General features: G+C 46.3%; 2 protein-coding genes across 2 annotated transcripts in view; one reads left to right on the top strand and one right to left on the bottom strand.

Annotated features, from left to right (window-relative positions):
- The first annotated feature begins 264 nt into the window (after nt 1-264).
- On the top strand, nt 265-5,968 carry LOC135236373 (uncharacterized). The gene is made up of 4 exons (XM_064302687.1): nt 265-486; nt 1,702-1,812; nt 5,164-5,206; nt 5,484-5,968. Exons 1-4 carry the CDS (start codon nt 433-435, stop codon nt 5,567-5,569), a joined length of 294 nt encoding a protein of 97 aa, XP_064158757.1. The 5' UTR covers nt 265-432; the 3' UTR covers nt 5,570-5,968.
- A 4,610-nt stretch (nt 5,969-10,578) lies between these two features.
- dscaml1 (Down syndrome cell adhesion molecule like 1) overlaps nt 10,579-19,336 on the bottom strand; it is a 130,274-nt gene continuing 121,516 nt past the window's right edge. The window contains exons 27-34 of the mRNA XM_064301498.1: nt 17,724-18,011; nt 16,885-17,040; nt 16,248-16,278; nt 15,588-15,706; nt 15,048-15,200; nt 14,056-14,250; nt 13,640-13,951; nt 10,579-12,903 (exon numbers count right to left, since the gene is read on the bottom strand). Of these exons, the coding sequence (XP_064157568.1) occupies nt 12,377-12,903; nt 13,640-13,951; nt 14,056-14,250; nt 15,048-15,200; nt 15,588-15,706; nt 16,248-16,278; nt 16,885-17,040; nt 17,724-18,011 (1,781 nt within the window). The 3' untranslated portion in view covers nt 10,579-12,376. The remainder of the gene's footprint in view (nt 12,904-13,639; nt 13,952-14,055; nt 14,251-15,047; nt 15,201-15,587; nt 15,707-16,247; nt 16,279-16,884; nt 17,041-17,723; nt 18,012-19,336) is intronic.

The following is a 19,336-nucleotide window of genomic DNA, read 5'->3' as shown; positions in this document are numbered from 1 at the left end:
ATACAGAGCTTTATTTGAAGGTTGTTTGTATAGAAGCCTACATAGAACATCACAGACTGCAAATTATAACCAGCGCAGCTACAAATAATTTTCGCAATTTCATTATCGGTTGAAATGGTAAAAAGTTGAACACCTGGTTATCGTATATGTCACTGAAAGCGATATTGGGAGGCCGCGCGGTAGGTCTCAAACTCAGACACTAGACAAAAGATTACGGCCATTCTATTCCTGTCCAGCAAATCTCATTAATAGACTTACTTCGCCCGTACGTGTGTGGGTGAGCTCGAAAGCATGCGCGTGTGTCAGTGCCTAGCGGTAGCTCTCCATCTCTTTCGCACTCAGAGTGCCTCCAAGTAAACTCCTCTTTTCCTCTCGGGTGTGAGGGGAGACAGTCCAACGGTAGGACACCTGGACGGCGGGGGAACTGGGAAGATGCTGGCGACGATGTTAACTGCTATGTACTTGGTGGTGCGGTTTTCGGAGCAGGTAGGCAAGAAATGTTGCCATTTAGTGATCGGAGCATATAAGAATCGTGCTTTTAAAACTTGTTATAATAAACCAAACGCTCAGCTGCCAGCTAACCATTTGTCTGTGTCCTCAACTCTGCCTGTCTATTTGTATTTTTATTTTCTAAATCTCGTTTAAAAAAAAAATTATTAAAGGCAGGGTGAATGGCAAAAGCGGTGGGAGATAAATTTATATATTTACCTGGTACTCTGGATCCAATGGAAGCAGTGGGTGTTCAGTAGCCTATTTCGCATTGCCATGGTGATGGTGGAGGTGGGCTTCCTATGACATCCGTGTTGTGTAATAGTGCCTGCAGGAGTGCCCCATTGGCTATGTACACCTTATCAGTGAATTGTTCTGCACCCCTAAAACGGGACTGTCCTCTTTGAGTCCAGCAAATCTAATGGAGCAACTGTCCCTTTGGTGAAGATGGAGCAGCTGGAATATTTACTGTGTCATCACATGCGGAACAACATTCTGGGCACAGGAAGGGCCAGATTAATTCAGTACTTGAAATACGCTCAGTCGATAGAACACAGTGGTTTTATGTGCATTCGAGAGTAATTCAATTAAGAAAGGGACAAGGCGGTTCAACACTAATTAGATCCTTACATGTTCAGGAAACAGAGACAGGACAGAAATAACCCATGGCAGATGCCAACAATGGAGTTAGATAGAAACAGATAGAGACAGAACAGACCGCACACATGTATTGATGTGCAATTATTGTGCACACTTGCACAAGCATGCACATACATGCACACACACACACACACACACACACACACACACACACAATATTATAACCAAATATTACAACAAAATAAAAAAAGAATAATACAAATTACTTCAAGTTAGATAACATATTTCTGGTTTGAACGGAATATATATATAACAAACTAAATATAACAAATCAATTTTAACAAAGTAAGTTTGTTTTTAAGTTTACCAGGGGGTGACTGAATCTCTTCAAGTGACCTTGACACCTTGTCAAGGTGAGGAAGTGTCACCTGTCTCAGTCTCACCTGCCTCACTGTCACCACCAACAGTTGTCTTTAATATCAGCTTTTTATGCAACGTCAAAGACTAGACAGCAGTCATTTTACATTTCTCACTCTTTCTCGCTCCCTACCACCATTCTTTCTCACTCGTTTTCTCATCCTACCTTTCTCACTCCCGCTCTCTCTCTTCTAGCTGGGCCTGCGCTGGGTCCACTCTGAGCCCCTCCCCTACATGGTGGCCCCACCCACACCCTGGCAGGTCCACTGTGTGTCCCAGGGTCGCCGTAGCAGCCGTGTTGATGAGGTCAGGGGTCAGAGCTGTCACAACAAACACAGATTTCATATTCTCACTAGATATTCAACTCCTATTAGGTATTCCTAACATGAAAGGTGCTGTCTCCTTACCATTGAAACTGATTCAGTTTGGTTCATCATGAATATTTCTGAAAGGGCCTGAGTCTGTAGAATATAATACTGTGTACAAAACTGTCACGTTTTAGGAGGATATATAAGCCTGTAATCAGAAATTAATATGCTCACATAGCCTCTGAATATAACAGCATTGTGCTGTAAAGTGGGCAGGTAATCAGAAAATATCTTCCTGGGCCCATTGAGCACGTTCACTAAAACTGAAATAATATCCCCTAAGGAGGGGACGTGAGCTGCAAGGAGACATGAGTCTCTGGTCTTAGAGAACCATATATTATACTGTGTAGAAGCCTACACTACAACGGACATTCAATAAAAATAAAATAAATCATATTTTTGAAAAATATTTTCACTGCAACATGCTTTTGTCATCTAAGATGTATTTTGTATTAAAAACTTTCTTTCCGCTGGGTCTCAAGGGGATATAAAAAAATCCAGGAAACGAACTATCTATACATCCTGTCAGAATGCAGTGTGCTCATGCTGAAACATGACACCCCGTACGTGATGAAGTTCGACACGTGCACCACATTCAGTTTGGTCAAAGTTCACGTGCCTCATTTTGACAAATTACGCTCTCGCAGAAAATAAAATGGCCACGAGTCATTGAATTACATTGGGGAATTAACATTTCGACTGAATGCCTTGGTTTTAAAATCGAATCGGGGATCGTTAAAACCACAATCTTGGATATCAAGAACAGTCAACTGGCTCTTTGAAAAAGGAGCCAGAAACCCATGAAATAGCATTGTTCCGTTTGTTTTTGTGAACTAAGGTCTCATTCTTTTTAATAATAAATGAATGATCAATTTTGAACCTGGAACCAAATTAGCAGTATACTGAATGTCCCATTATTTGCATTTCTACTTCAGTGTGTTTTTTTTTTTTTCGAGTGGAAGGCACTACAGCAAATACATAATGAAAAACAATACAGTAGTGTCACTTGCACTTCAAAGTGTGTGTTGTTTTTAGCTCTGATATAAATAAACAGCCTTCCATGCATGACCAGTAGTGTTGACTAGGGAAGGAGAGTGTCTCTCATTGGTGGCCAGTGTTAGCCTGAGGACACATCGTAAGCCATTGAGTGAAGCATTAGCAGGATAGCCTCACATGTTAAGGCTCAGGAGCTTATGGTACTATGAGCCTGACCGGGCTGACACTCATTGGTGAGAGATAAGTCGGGAAATCTGCTTTTGGTAATAAGTCAATATTCACGTAGTCCTTCGGTCGATTGATAACCTCCGATAGCTGGGGCTCCAACTGGAAGTGATGATTCAGACCAGAAAATTCGCTGGCGATGTGCCAGTGTGATCCCTAGCCAGCTAGTACTACAATCCTCAAAATTTTTGCCAATCACTTTTCATTGTGTAAGAATATTAATTCTGTGTCTGACTCACTTTCATGCAAGGAAATATATATGTGTGGATACAATAAGATGTCACTGGGTGATACAGAATGCAGGTGCACATCTACCATAGGCCTAGCACTGCCAGGGCGATAATGGATTACACGTAGGCTTGTTTTCATAGTGTATCGGAGAAGGAATGATCGAGGATCAGGAAGGAATGATCTAGGTTCAGGTGTCCACCATCCATATCAAATCTCTACATCCTGAGCTTAAAGGCCAAACTGATCCTGGATCAACAAGTTTACTCCTACTGGGCACCAACATCCGGTTTCCGAAAAAGACAGATCGTCCTACACCGTGCTTTCAACTGCTGCTAGAATGGTGTCGTTAGAGTAGACAATGCCTTTGTCAGGACGACCCTCCGTGGGTAATTCCCTGCTGAGATTTTGGTTTAACGGTGAGTCATCGCCATTCTTCTCAGGAACGCTCTGTTCCTGCGAAACAGCCAAAGCTTTCAACCTGCGTGGTGTTTTGGCAACCCTTCCACAGTCCCTTTTAGCCCAACGAAATCGCTAACCCTCATAATTAACTGCAACTGTTGCCAGCCCTTAATGGCTCTCATAATTCCAGTTAAAAAGACTTCAGTAGGAAGGTGTTCATTAGTCTCCAGAGCTTCCTGTGTTAAAGCACAGTTTCTGTTGACTACACAATAGCCATCTCGTGTTTGGTCCTCTCTGTGTTTTAACCCTTTAAGGTCTGAACATTCTAATGCTGATGGAAAAGTCACTACTGGTAATTGAAAGCAATGGAGCTCTAGAACACTGACTTAGAATTTATAAAAATAAAAAATAAAAAACCTACTCTTCAAATGGTTAATTGCAGGATATTCCAGTTGGTTTCAAAAACTATGTTACAGTCTCAAACACCCATTACCACAGTATTGCACAGTACCTGGTGATGCCTCATGAATATTCATACCACACGTCAAAATACAGTTGTTCAGCTTCAATGGTGGAGACTGTAATTATATCGTTAAGAATACTGGGCTTGTAACCCAAAGGGTTGCAGGTTCAATTCCCACATATAACATTGCCATTGTACCCTTGAGCAAGGCACTCAACCTTAATTGCTTCAATAAATATCCAGCTGTATAAATGGATTCTATGTTAAAATACGTGTAAGTCACTCTGGGTAAGTGTGTTAAATGGCTGTAATCTAATGTACATTGTGTGCAGAAATCCTTTGGCTTTGGTAATGAAAAGCTCATGTCCATTATTGTAATCCTCTTCCTAGTACACAGTAATATTTTCCCATGTCAACCTCACTGCCCATGTCAGCATTTGCATAGAAATAACATAAGACTCCACAATTGTAATGAAGTGTTAGGAGATAAAGAATTTACAAGCACAAGGGAAAAAAGTGACGTGCCTATCTGTCTCGTAGTAGTGATTTATTGACATGCAAGAAATGAAATGGACAAGACTCTCTGATGCCATTCATCTGTGGTGCATTCTTGTGAGGAATGCAGTGATTAACTATGTGACAAGAAATGCATGGCATGGCTAAAATATGTCACGTACCTTCTGCGTGTGCATGCGCGTAAAGATAATGTTACCACGTCTCTGTCATCGTTCCATCTCTCTCTCTCTCTCTCTCTCCCCCCTCTTCTGATGATGTCATATTGCATTCCAAACAGTCTTGGAATCTCTGGAGTGACGGCCACACCAGTTTCTCTGTGAAATGCAGATAAAGCAGAGAATGGTTTATGAATTAACTTGTGTGGCTAAAAGTGTGTGTGTGTGTGTGTGTGTGTGTCTGTGCCTGTGTGCGTGTGTGAGTGTGGTGTTATGCTCTAACAGTGTGTGTACTTCTTTCCAGAGTGGTTTTGAGCAGCAGAACACTGGAGGCGGATACAGAAGAAGTGAGTATCTGACATTAGAAATAAATGCACTCTGTACCACAACACACAATGTGGGATTCTTGACTCTTTGTACAATGTACCTTAAGTCAATAGGCCAGTATGTGTATGTGTGTATGTGTGCGCGTGTGTGCATTCTTGTAAGCTCTCTGTTGAGTCAGTATATTGCTTAAAAATTAACAGTTGGAAACAATGTTTCCTTCCAGTCAAATGCAATTCAAAAAATAAATTTGTGTAAATCCCTCCCCTCTTTATCTGACCACACCCCTTGCCCCTCCAGACTCCGCCCACCTGAACAAGGCAGCCACCACCATCCAGTCCCAGTACAGGAAGTACCATCAGAGAAGGCACCGGGCCAGACACTAGCGAGGGAGGCCTGGAGCCCATCACCAGGCTGGCATGCAGACTGCTGCCAAACGAACCGCCCCGCTACGTCCAACCGAACACACGCACGCCCACGGTTATGAACGGGAACGCCAAGCGATTTCACACACACATACACACACACGCAGGTGCACACACACACGTACGGACACGCACACACACGCACGCCCACGGTTATGAACGGGAACGCCAAGCGATTTCACACACACATACATACACACGCAGGTGCACACACACACACACGACACGCACACACACACACACCCACGGTTATGAACGGGAACGCCAAACGATTTCAAGCACACGTACATACACACGCGGGTGCACACACACACACACACACACACACGCACACACACACACACCCACGGTTATGAACGGGAACGCGCCAACACATTTCAGCAGGCACACACAGTACACACGACACGCGGTTGCACGCAACACACACGGGTGCACACACATGTACGGACACGCACACACGCGCACACATATACACACCTGCATGATGCTGTGAGTAACCAATATGCTCCAGAAATATTGTTTGAATTGTATGTACATTTGCAGTGAAAAAAATGGTTTATGTTGTAATTAATACCATGCAATCTCTGACTTGTTAATCTCAGATCTACCTAGCATGTGAAGCATCGTTCTGTATTTGAATCATAATACGGAGAGAGAAAGAGAGAGAGAGAGAAAGAGAGATCAACAATGTGCATGTCACGTTCAAGCCGATGTGGAAGAATTATGCTACAGTGGCGTGAAAATGTTCAATGTGAAATGTGCATTAAAAACATTTTAATCATGAATAATCACTCAACACATACTCAGGCTTGCCTTTCGTTTGCCTTTAAACTATACAGGCAGTAATTTACAACTTCCTGTTAAACATATCTTCAGTAAAGGGGTGGATCCATTTTTTAATTTCAGGCCAGCTTCTGTTCTGAATGATAAAATATGCCCAATCATATATGTCCTGGGTTTTCATCAGGGGGGTCTGCTTACTCCTAGGGGTCCTTGAAGGTACTGTAGGGGCTTCCCTGGCCAGACATACAATGACTGTATATAGAAAATATTTTGAATTATGAAAGCTTTTTAAAATATAAGCATTTTAAATTTATAACGGGGGTCCCTGGATCAGAGAAGATTGAAAACCCTTGATTTATGTGATCTGACATTTCTATGACAATTTCTTGATTATAAAGATTTCTTATCTCATAAAAACTCACGAATGCGCCAGAGACTGTGCTCATTTTTGCATTTACATTCTGCGCGTTTTCATTTGCGAACACAGTCAGGTTAATACGTGGAAATGAAAACCTGCTCGCGAGGAAAGGAACCACACGTTCCCGTAAGTGGTGTAAATTTCACGTCATTCAATGTCCAGGTAATGCCACGTTTTTTTTTTGCGCTACCGCCGCGAGCCGTTTGATCCAGCCGAATCCCGCCAAGCGTGCGGCCTTGTGACTGAAGTGTTCGTTGTGCTCCGGGAAATCCAGGGAATTCCCACCATGGAAAACACCACCTACTTCCATTGCCGTTTAAACTCGCAGTGGGAGACTGGGCTGCAACCTTAGCCCAGCTGGGCCCAGATTTACTGCTGTCTGCCCCTTCATACAGTAAGAGCCGACTCCGATGTTACACAGATATATCGCTTTAACAGGAATACTCCTACCCTTTTGTTACCACCTCAGATAATTTCACTCCAATCATAAATAAATACATCTAATCCGGCAGATCTATCAAACCTTTTTTCCAATTAATGAACTCTAGCGATAATGAACTCTAGCGATTCGTTTCTCTTTTTTGATGGTCTCTACTGATGTTTTTTTACTGAAGCTGACGCTGTTTTTTTTTATAAAACAATAAGGAGGACAAGGCGGGTTCATAGAAAGATAGCTTTATTGCACAAGGTGTTGGAATACTCTTTTTTTGTATTTGTTTTGTTTTCATAGAAAAAAATGTATAGTTAAACACAAGCAATTGCAAATAGAAGCAACTTTTCAGTAAAAGTTTAGGAATCCCTTCTGCGTTTTTTTAAACATTTTTTTCCGCTTTTTTTGTTGTTTGTTTTTCCTTTTTCCTTTTTATTTTTAACCAGCAAAATATTCAGAGCATGCAATGCCTTTTTTCTTGAAGGTAAACAAAATGATAAATAAAAAAACCAAAACAAAACAAAATCAATTAATGACAGAAACATAACAAAAATTCAACCCAACATTATCAAAACCAAGAAAAGTAAAAGTGAAGTCAGACGTTTTTTTTCATTCTGGGTTTCTGAGCCCCAAATCAATGTGTAAGGTATATTTATAATATATATATATTTTAAATTTTTTTTCTTTTGCCCCGATTTTAAAAGGCATAACATCAAACTTAAGTTGTGCCCTGGTTTATTCTGGAGATGACGAAAATAGTTATCATTTATACAAAACGGTTTCTTATATACAAGTCTTTATTTGTAGTTTATAAATAATGCTGAGGGAGAAAGGATTGAAGGGAAGGGCAGGGCCTGATTGGTCAAAAAAGAAAGGGGGTTGGGTTAAGCAGGGTGGGTGGGGTAGGGGATTGTTTCCTGACTCCTTCCAGTCTACACACGGCTCTTTTGTGTGATTGGTTGGAGCAAAGAAGTCCCTGATTTCGATTGGCTAAACTGGCCTGCTCCATAGCGTGATGCCACTGCCTTGTCGACAACAAAAGCATAACAAATAAAATAGAAAATAAAGCATAAATAAAGGAAAAAATAACCATACCCAAATCTACATGTACAACAACAAGAAAAAAGGAGATTCTGGCAGCAGACTTTCCAATGTCTGTCCAGTGAATTAGAAACCCGTGGGGAGATATCCGGGACAATTCAACAGTATATATTTGAGACAGGTTCTTTGAGCTGGAATGAGAAATATAAAATCTTTTTCCATTGCACTGTGCCTCAGCTCAGTTTGGTCTAAGAATGACATGAATTGCGTTCAGTTTTTTTTTTTCTGAACGCACGTCAGAAATGTACAGTATATCATATATCAACCGTTAACACCATGGTTAGAAACCCCAACCTTTCTCAGTTTTCTTCCACAGCACCTGGATCTGATCCATGTAAAGCAGGATCTTAAATGAGAATACATGGACATCAACAGAGAGGTGGGATTTATCACAAAGGGACTGCCTTTGCGCTGAGGAATTCTGGGTAATAAAAGCAGGTGGTGGGTGAGTGGGTAGGTGGGTGGGGGTTGAGTCTTGGACAGGCGTATCCTGAACCGGGAGGCAGACTGTCTCCAGTGTTCGGTGGGGCTGTGTGCAATCATCAGCTATGACCTATCCCTGAAGTCTTCTCTCTCTCTCTCTCTCCCTCCTGACCCGTAGTTAACCCTTCTCGCCCCGCCAGTGTTAGAAAGGTCGAGGCCACCCGAGGGCGCCTGATCCTCCTGAGTGCCGGCTGCCGCCTGGCTCGCCGCTCGCTGCTAACACCTCTCGCTGCTCACCCGTCTCACTGCTCACCCTTCTCGCTGCTCACCCCCCTGGCTTAGCTTCTCTGCAAGGCCAGCTGGAATGGTGAGCTGCCCCATGAGCCCTCACTCGGACCAGGGTCGGAATATTCTGGAACGTGCCGGGGGCTGGCCGATTCATTTCCAGTCTCCCAGGTTCAGCGGGTTCCTGCTAGCCACGTGCCTCCTAGCCATGAGCTACTATCTGGCAGTTAAGCAGCAGTGAGGAATTATGGGTATTAAAACTAAAAACTAAAAACACTGAGGATCGTATGCATAATAGTAATAACACCAAATTTCAAAATAGCCTGAAGTTGAGATGTTTGAAAAGTGGATGTATGGTTAAATAAACAGTACATTTGATTTAATACGCAAAGCTAACAACCATGAATAAATTGATGGAGCAATTTGCAATTCAGATGCAAACTCTTTGTACATTTTCAGCCATCTTCTCTGATGGAAATTTCAAATCAAGGCTCACGAAACTGATATCTGTTGATGTAAGAACACGCCTCACAAAAGAACAAAGTACCGCTTTCAGCTGACACGCTCTCGAAAACTATTAGGATTTACGATTTCGCCTGATTATCTTTCAGAAAATACTAAGATAATTCTGTCCAAATGAGGTCTCTGAATGGCCTTGCAGTATTCTTAAGCCTCAAAAAAACCTTTCAAATGACTTCCAGATTACACTCTCAATACTTTAAGAACTTTGTGTTTGACCGTTTCTCCATTGTAGAAGGCCTGGTTTAAACCCACAGTGGATACTAAAGCCGCAGAACGCCTGTGTGCAAATGTAAGCAGAGTCACCCGCTTCGAGACTTTCTTTGGAACCAAACTGCCCTTCTACAGCTGGAAACCAGACTGCAGGAACCCGCTTGGATCTGGGAGGGAGAAGCTCCGACCGGCTCTGGTCTTCACACGTTCTCCGTCTTCCTCTCTATCTTTCTTTCTCTCTCTCTCTCTCTCACGCTGTCCTACTACCCGTCTCACTGCTCTCTCCTCCTCTCCTTCACTCTATCAATCTTTCGGCAGCTACTCACGCTGAGCGATTGTCTCTTTTATATATTTCTGATCCACACAGCTTCATATTTCACTCTTTTTCCACCACTAATATATTTCACTATATATTTAGATAGAAATATATACGTATATATATTTTAGATAACAAACACCATTATATATATTTTCTTTTGTATTGCGAGAGCCCTGATGTGATATCTTCAAATTTGAAATTCTCGTGTAGTATTTATTTTTGGGAAGTTCTTCTTCTGCAATAGGGACAAGCTTTTGGTAGGATGTGGGAGAGCAGGGAAACTGCATGAACAATATTGTCATCTGAAACAATCAGGGACACAGTTAGGGAGCGGGTCTATGAGTAATACAATATTTCCTTGTGCACAAGACCAACAAAAAATCAAAACACCAACTCCCTCTCACTTGTACTGAAACTATCAGTGTCTGTAGCCCCCCCCCCCCCACCCCAAACCCCACCCCATCCCAGACCCTGCCCCTCCCAGCCCAAAAATCCTTCCCACAGCAAAAGCTAAAGCTGGTGTTTCTGAGGACTAACCTCAAGTGAGTGAGACTCGTGGGAACGCCAACACAGTTAGAGGAAAAGACGAATGCAAACGGAAAGAAAGAAAATGAAGACTTGAAATGAAAGAGAAAAAAAAAGGCTACCCGGCTGCCGCGGATCCCTCTCTTTCTCTCTCTTCCTCCTCCCCTGGTCTGTCCATCTATCCGTCGGAGAGAGGCTGCGAGGCGGTCACAGCGAAGGAAGGGAAGACAGAGGGACGAAAGGGCGGACGGAGGGGGAAGGTCGGAGTGTGGACGAACGAAAAGCGCTGCGTCCCGGCTGGAGGGGAGGGAGGAGAGGGAGACGAAGAGCCCGGACGCGGCCCATCCTCCAGCGTCCCGCTCCCTCGTCCCGTCTCATAAAAGAATGGCGCGCGGTCCCCTCCTGCGCCGCTCCTTCCCCCACGCCGCGGACCGTTTGATTGGATCCAGGTAAAAAGACGACGCGGTGCGGCGTCCGTTCGCAAACTTGAGGGTCGCCAGACAAGTGCGACGCAAACAAACAAAAAGGGGGGGGTGGGGAACCGACGAACAGGCAAAGGGAACAGTGGTGGTCCTCTCCATTCCACACGGCAACCTGGTTCTGCGGAGCAAAAGCTCTCTCCGAGGAAGGTCTCAAAATGGACGACAATGGCTGGCTTCTCTCAAAGAACCGACTCGCCAGGAAATAAGAACCATAAACCGATCGAAAGGGTCTTTCGGTGCGTGTTGGCCACATGTATACATATATATATTTACACATATACACACACACACGCGCGCGCACACACAAACCCACACACTCACACACGCACAGGCTTGCCACAGTTCTAAGGTTCCGATCACTCTTTTTAGTGCACATGAGTTTATATTTTAAAAATAATATAATTGAAAGAACAAAAAAAAAAAAAAAAAACCTCGGAAAAAAACATTCCGACTTGTCCTCCGTAAAGATAATTCCAGACTTTTTTTTTCTCTTTTTTTGTTGTTTGTTAAAAAAGTCAGCAATACTATATTCTGTGTCATCAATTGCATGAAAAAAAAATTCCACGGACTAAAAAAAAAAAAAAAACGAGAAAACATGGTGGCTCAGAGCACAGTCTTGGAACTGTTTTTGAGCGGGGTGTGGCCGAGATAGAAGAAATAAAACACAAAGAGGCTTGGAGGGCCGGGGAGGGACACCAACGCCAACTATGCATAAGCACTTTCCGCAACGATGCATTGTTTTCCTTTTCTCTTTTAGAACAAAAAACCGAAAAACGCTCACTGTTAAGAGACATAAAAAGGAACACTTTCGACAGCCTAAAACACCTAGACAGCTTTATGTGAAACTATACATCTCTTATGCTTGATACTTCCTAACTTCTGAATTAGAGAAACAAGTGCATGAGGAAAGTGTTTTGTGCATAAGTTTGCAAGGTGTCAAGAGAAAAGAGATACAGAAAGAGCGAGAGAGAGAGAGAGAGTGAGAGAGAGAGAAAGAGAGAGTGGTAAAGAAGGGAAGGACTGTGGCAGGGGAAATGAGATGGGGTTTGGCATGTTTCAAGGGGAGAGAGAGACAGAGAAAGAGTGAGAAAAGAGACGGAGAGAGAGAGAAAAGGAGAGGTGAAGGAGCCTCTGTGCTCTAAGGGCCTGCTGGTGTGCTCCTGTCCACATAGACACCGACAGTTTGCACACTGAGCCGACTCAGGGGTGGGAGGGGCGGGCCTATGCCAGCGGGTTGCCCCGCCCCCTCTCCCCCCTGGCCCCGGTGGCCCTACACCAGCGTGTAGGACTTGGAGTAGGCTCCGGCTCCTTGCTTCTGCAGTCTGCCCAGCCCGGACGAGCTGCTCTCCAAGAGGGAGTCCCTGGAGCCGCCCACTTTGGCGGCGGCGGCGGCGGCGCTGCCGCTGCCCGAGCTGGCCCCGCCCGCCACCGCGCCGGAGGCGGAGGAGGAGGAGGAGGCGGCGGCGGCGGCGACGTTGGCCGCGCTCTGGGACGAGGGGCCGGGCATGGTGAGGGTCCTCTGGGGCAGGGTGGCGGTCCCCGAGCCGCCGCCCAGCCCGGCTGCGCCCGAGGCCCCGCCCCCGCCCAGGCCGCTCAGCCCGCCGTGGCCCAGCGTCAGGGCCTGCTGCTTCCCCGGGTCCAGAGTCAGGTGGCGCGCCTGCGTGTGGTACGCCCGGGCCGCCAGGCTGCGGATGGAGGCCTCGCGCGGCGGCACCACCGGACACGGGTCGTGCAGGTCCGGCTGCTTCCGGAAAAAAGGGTCCGTCTTCATGTACAGGGGGAGGTTGCAGTAGTCGCCTGCGGCAAGGGGAAAGACGGAGGTCAGGCGTTTGAGAAAATATCGTTTACGGCAAACCTGGGAGGAGCAGAAGGAGAGGCAGAGGAAGGGGTGATGGTATAACTTGATTTGGCCCTGAGACTAATGACTCATGTCATAATTGGTACCGGACCAGTGTGGATTTTGGCTATGGTACCAAATATCAGAACCACCATCAGTTGTTCAGAGTTCACATGAGCATTAATATCATTTGGACCTGGGGCCAATAATCACCTGAAATACTTTAGTCCTTCAGACACCAGCAAAAGTCCTGCTGATTACAGGTGACAGTAGATTGATGAATTCATATTTTCTTATTATTCTTATAGGGCTTTCAAATTTTTCCACCAAGTAAAAATACAAAATATTTCAAATTTGGCCCAGGCGCGATGTACTGGGGAGTGGGTCAACAATAACAGCTTCAGAGCATGTGCCAACTTCCATAGGTGGTGGCAAATATGATCAAATAAAATTTATCCGTGAAACATACTAGACAAACCATTCATCACTATGCGCTTTACAGTAGACCCTGGACTACAACCCTGACGACCTGGGAAGCAGATTCCAGATTCTAGAGGGGGACCTTGCCCTCTTCTGATTGGCTGAGACCGTAAGCTTGTACACGGGCCCATCGGCCAGATTCAGACTCAGCCACGGAAGGCAGAGACAGCGGTGTCTGCGAGGGGGGCGGCCGGCGGGGGGGGGGGGGGCGCTCACTCTTGTTGGCGCGGTGGGGGATGGGCACGGCCACGTTCTTGCCGCGGTCGTAGTCCTGGGGCTTGGGCGGCGAGGCGGTGAAGCGGCAGATGCCGGGCTCCGAGGGCGTGCTCATGGAGGTCATGCTGTCGGCGTTGTCGTTGGTGCCGGTGGTCATCTGGTCCGAGGAGCTGTCGGAGATGAAGCACTCGGTGATCTCGAACTTGGCGTGCTGCAGGTGCTCCTCCAGCTTGGCGTGCTCGTAGGCCCGCGCCAGCTCCTCGTAGGTGGAGGAGGCGCTCTCCGTCGACACCATGCTGTTCCGCCCCTTGTCTGCGGAGAGAGAGAGAGACGGGGGGGGGGGGGAGAATGAGTGTGTGCGGTCCTCACCAGGAACACCGCGACCGCGCGGCTCCACGGGGGGGCGGGAGGCTCACCCGTGTCCTGGGACAGGCTGGCGCTGTAGCTGTCGCTCTCGGTGACGGTGATGCCGTGCTGGGAGCCCACCGTGCGCCAGTCGGAGGTGAGGGTGCGGGCGGGGGTGGAGGCCTGGCACTTGGTGAGGGTCCACTGGCTGGAGTAGCGGTTCCGCGTGCTGTGAGCAGACTTGACTGTCTTCCTGGACACTGGGTCTGCGGTCAGGGAGCACCGATTAGTCCACTATACCACACAAAATCACGCAAAAGTCCTCATGAAGTCCTCACACTTAACTCATTCAGAAACACCAATTACTAAATTACTAATACGTTTTCAATAGGTGTGCAACCCTTTCGTATGTACTATTAAAATGATGTTGGCTGCATACCAGCATGCTGTGAAACAACCTAAAATGTAAAGTGCGTGTACTCTTTAAGCCGTAATAAAGAATGTACAATAACTTAATTAACATTACACACCATCCTCATTTTATGTCATTATAAGCAAATCCAGTGCCTTACGAAGGATGACATCATACATCTTCTGTAATGCATGAATGAAGATCTGCTCTGACCAAAGCTCTGACCAAAATTCCTGCACACGTGCTTATGAATGTTTTATAAAGATGTTATATTATGGTTGTTAGGATGTTATACAGGCTGTATAAAGGTTTTGGGAATGCCTGCTTGGTCTCGAGTAAGCTTATTACATGTTAAATAACAACATTCACTGTCAATATTTTGTTGAATAGGAGTTGCTATTTGTTTATGTTATTTATTAAAATTACTTTAAATAATCTGCAAAATACAGTTAAAATATTCCTGGAAACTCTATGCTTGGCATATGTGCTCCAAACAAAAACTGTTGCAACCTGACTTTAAGCAATATTAAATCTGTCCAGGGCAATATATTAATCACCATTTAGCTCTCAATGTATGCAATAATAAAACTTGTCAGATGCCAGCTTGCGTTAGAATTTCAGTTCATCTGTACACTGCTCGAGCACACTCACTAGTTCCTGGTCGTATGTCTGACATGTCAATCAGGGGCCCTGTGTTCTGGATGAGGGCGGGATGATGTACAGACACGCCTGTACAGAAGCTCTGCGGGTTCACCGATTGGCTGAACTCTGTGTCTGTCACAGGGATGGTGGCTTTGTCTTCACCTGTTAAAGGGGAAAGTGAGAGCATTTTCAGACAATTTCTTTGTGATCTGAACACAGAGGCAACATGCCACAGAGCTAAAGAAATAAGCAGTGAAATCAACATTAATAGCAATACTTCTGTAGCCTCACTTTGTGTGTGTGTGTGACAGTAAAGAAATATACTGTAAGTAATTAAAAGTAGCATTATAATGTGCAACTCCCCCTCCCCCATGTACACACACACACATAAACACACCCCTACATGCAAACTCATACACACCCACACCTACTCACACACATACACATAGGCACACAGACACACACACACACAAATGGATACACACAGACACGTGCACACAGACACACAGACACACAGGCCCCTCCTCCCCAGCTTCCCGGGCCACTGACCGAGCTGCTTGATGCCCTCCTTGTCCTCGATGAGCAGCTGGACGCGCGGGATGTCGATGTGGAGCCGGGGGCCCGCTGGGGGGCCCTTCACTGGGGTGTCGAAACTGCGATTGTTCTTACTGCTCCGGGACACAAGGAAGACAGAGACAGAGTATTTCCACTGCCTTTACAACTGCAGCCTCCCCCCTCTCTATCTCTCTCTCTCACTCTCTCACACACACCCACACATACATTGGGAAGGCCAAAAACGGAACCAGCCAGCACAAATATTACATAACACACATAATGTAATACACATATTATATACTATGTGTAGGTGAGATAGTTATCAGCACTTGACATCAAAGGAGAGGCAGAAAGAACAAGATTTGTTGTTGTCAGTTGTTAGTGCTTTGACAAAATGTTCAGTGCTTGCACCGCATGCCAAAAAAGCAATCTGAATTAAATTCCTAGAGAGAGAGGGAGAAAGATAGAGACAGAGAGAGAGAGAGGAAAGAAAGGGAATCAGGGGACCGTGACAGGAGCCACAGGAGTGAGAGAAAGAGAACAGCAAAGGTTTCGAAAATGTCAGCCATGTACACGGAGACAGAGCCACGAACTGAACACAGCCAGTAAACCCACAGCCCTCTGTAAGCTCGCCTGCCAAACCACTGGCCTTACCTGATCAGCATCTCCGCCAAGCTCTTGGCATCTGTGGACACATAAGGAGAACGTTCAGGAACAAAGACACATCCTTCTTGGCCTCTCCTGACCTTTGTGCCTACCCTGCCCTTCTCTTATCCCTCCATCTTCCTTTCTCTCCTCATCCCCCTCTTATCTTTACCATACCTTACCTCGCTTTATTTCTCTTTCTCTTTTTCCTTATATTACAATATAGTATGCTCTCTCTCCCCCTCTCTCTCTCCCCGCACCCCATGCTTCTCATCCCATCTTTCTCTTTCTCTTCATCCCCCTTTCCCTCTCCCAACTCCTTCTCCGAGCTGCCCTCTCTGAGTCACAGTCTGATTTCTGCACCTCCTTTGTTTTTTTATTTTTTATTCAGACAGTTAGAAAACAGAGAGGGTAACAGACAGCCCAAAAGGCGTCAAGGCAGGGGATCGAACCCACACGCGGCTCGAGAGTCAGCCACACGTCTCACAATCTCCTCTATTTCCATCTCTCCTCATATGTCCTCTGGCTCACTCTCTCCCTCCTCCTCTATTGTTGTCTCCTCTTCCTCTCTCCACCTCTTCTCATCCCCCCCCCCCCGCCTTGCTCTCTCTCTCTCCCTCCCTCCCTCCCTCCTCCTCTTCCTCACCCCGCAGCCGTTTGAGCCTCTTCTCCTTGCGCTTCTTGCGGATGATGAAGAGGAGGGCCAGGCCGAGGGTGACGAGGATGACGGGGCAGGCGATGGTGAAGAGCTTCTTCACGTCGTCACCCTCCCCCCTCGCAGACTTAATGGGCGGGATGGTGCCTGCAGGAGAAGCAGAGGGAGAGGGAGGGAATAGTGGATATGTATTCTGACTACAAAAAAGACTTTATTACAAAAAAACAGAACAATAAGCAGCTATCCCATAACCAAAGACAGTTCAATAAGGAGCACTGTGTTTAGCTTTTGGGCCTCAGTAAAACCAGAACCATGCTGGACTCAGAACACCAGGGCCACCTAACTTTCACACTCTCTGGTGTCACCATAATCTCTCCTTCCCTGCCTTTGAACCTGCCCATGCGCCACCCTTTCCTCACAGGCCCTCCTCCCTCCCCACAGCCCCACCCCTCTCTTTACCCCTCCTCCTCCCTTGTACCCTTTCCCTCCCCATGTCCCCACCCATCCCCATGACCCCTCTCCTTGACCCACCCGCTCCCCATGGGTCCCCCCCTTCTCCTTAGACCTGGGCCTACCCTGTGGCCCTGTCGTCCTCTTGCCCCACCCCCCCATGTTCCTCGCCCTGTCCCTCCCTTTGCCCCACCCCCTCCCTTGTACCCTTTCCCTCCCCAAGACTCCACCCATCACCAAACCTCTCCCCTTGCCCGCCCCCTCCCTATGCCCCCGCCCTGCCCTTCTCTTGCCCCACCTCCTCCCTATGGCCCCTCCCTTGCCCACCACCCTCCCCATGGCCCCTCCCCTTGCCCGACCCCCTCCCCCGCGGCACTCACTCCCGTCGTAGTCCAGCGTGGCGAACTGGGAGCTCTGGTTGCCGCAGCCGGCGCTGTTGCAGGCCTTCATCTTCAGCTCGTACCAGGTGGCCTCCCGCAGCTCGGCCAGGAAGACGTCGGCCGAGGCGTTGGTGCGCAGGTTCTGCCACGCCCAGGTGCCCTTGGGCCGGAACTCCAGCAGGACGGCGGTGATGGGGCAGCCGCCACTGGCCCAGCCCTGCAGGTTGAGCCGGGCGTGGGTGGAGTTGATGTGGGTGAACAGCGGCTGGTCCTTGTTGAACTGAGGCTCTGCGGAGAGGGAGACAGGGGGAACAGCGCCGCCTACAGTCAAACCCCTTTAACTGCACACTGGAGAACTGAATACTCCACTAACCACTGACCTCTGTTAGGGGCATATTCTTACAACAGAACAGTTCTGAGAATATAGATTATGTAAGGATTCAAATGTTAATCTGGCTAGCAGTTTGACAGGCCAGAGTCAACTCTTGTGTCACAAGACTATTACATCAGTTTGAAGTCATTTGGTCTGAAAGAATCAGTTAATGAGTATTAGTTTGACTATAGTACCAGTGTGTTTAAGCACTAGCTTGACTGGTATCTGCGTGACTGTAGTACCAGTGTGTTTGAGTGTGTCACCATAGTACCAGTGTGTTTGAGTGTGTGACTATAGTACCAGTGTGTTTGAGTGTGTCACCATAGTACCAGTGTGTTTGAGTGTGTGACTATAGTACCAGTGTGTTTGAATATGTGACCATAGTACCAGTGTGTTTGAATACGTGACCATAGTACCAGTGTGTTTGAATATGTGACCATAGTACCAGTGTGTTTGAATATGTGACCATAGTACCAGTGTGTTTGAATATGTGACCATAGTACCAGTGTGTTTGAATATGTGACCATAGTACCAGTGTGTCTGAGTGTGTGACTATAGTACCAGTGTGTTTGAATATGTGACCATAGTACCAGTGTGTTTGAATATGTGACCATAGTACCAGTGTGTTTGAATATGTGACCATAGTACCAGTGTGTTTGAATATGTGACCATAGTACCAGTGTGTCTGAGTGTGTGACTATAGTACCAGTGTGTTTGAATATGTGACCATAGTACCAGTGTGTCTGAGTGTGTGACTGAAGTACCAGCGTTTTATTGTGTGACAATAGTACCAGTGTATTTGAGTGTCACAATAGTACCAGTGTCTTTGAGTGGGTGACTATAGTACCAGTGTGTTTGAATATGTGACCATAGTACCAGTGTGTCTGAGTGTGTGACTGAAGTACCAGTGTTTTATTGTGTGACTATAGTACCAGTGTATTTGAGTGTCACAATAGTACCAGTGTCTTTGAGTGGGTGACTATAGTACCAGTGTGTTTGAGTGTGTCACCATAGTACCAGTGTCTTTGAGTGGGTGACTATAGTACCAGTGTGTTTGAATATGTGACCATAGTACCAGTGTGTCTGACTGTGTGACTGAAGTACCAGTGTTTTATTGTGTGACTATAGTACCAGTGTATTTGAGTGTCACAATAGTACCAGTGTCTTTGAGTGGGTGACTATAGTACCAGTGTGTTTGAGTGTGTCACCATAGTACCAGTGTCTTTGAGTGGGTGACTAT

The sequence above is a fragment of the Anguilla rostrata genome, chromosome 12, assembly GCF_018555375.3.
Source record: "Anguilla rostrata isolate EN2019 chromosome 12, ASM1855537v3, whole genome shotgun sequence".
In the NCBI taxonomy this organism is placed as follows: domain Eukaryota; kingdom Metazoa; phylum Chordata; class Actinopteri; order Anguilliformes; family Anguillidae; genus Anguilla; species Anguilla rostrata.
The sequence above is the reverse complement of the archived record's forward strand: the minus strand, read 5'-3'. Positions and strand labels throughout refer to the sequence as shown.

What these genes read in the sequence shown, in the direction of transcription:
- LOC135236373 (XM_064302687.1), top strand. Translation starts at nt 433, where the DNA reads ATGCTGGCGACGATGTTAACTGCTATGTACTTGGTGGTGCGGTTTTCG. An exon ending in TGGTGCGGTTTTCGGAGCAG is followed by an intron (nt 487 to 1,701) that starts GTAGGCAAGAAA and finishes TCTCTCTTCTAG; the next exon opens with CTGGGCCTGCGCTGGGTCCA. An exon ending in TGGAGGCGGATACAGAAGAA is followed by an intron (nt 5,207 to 5,483) that starts GTGAGTATCTGA and finishes TTGCCCCTCCAG; the next exon opens with ACTCCGCCCACCTGAACAAG.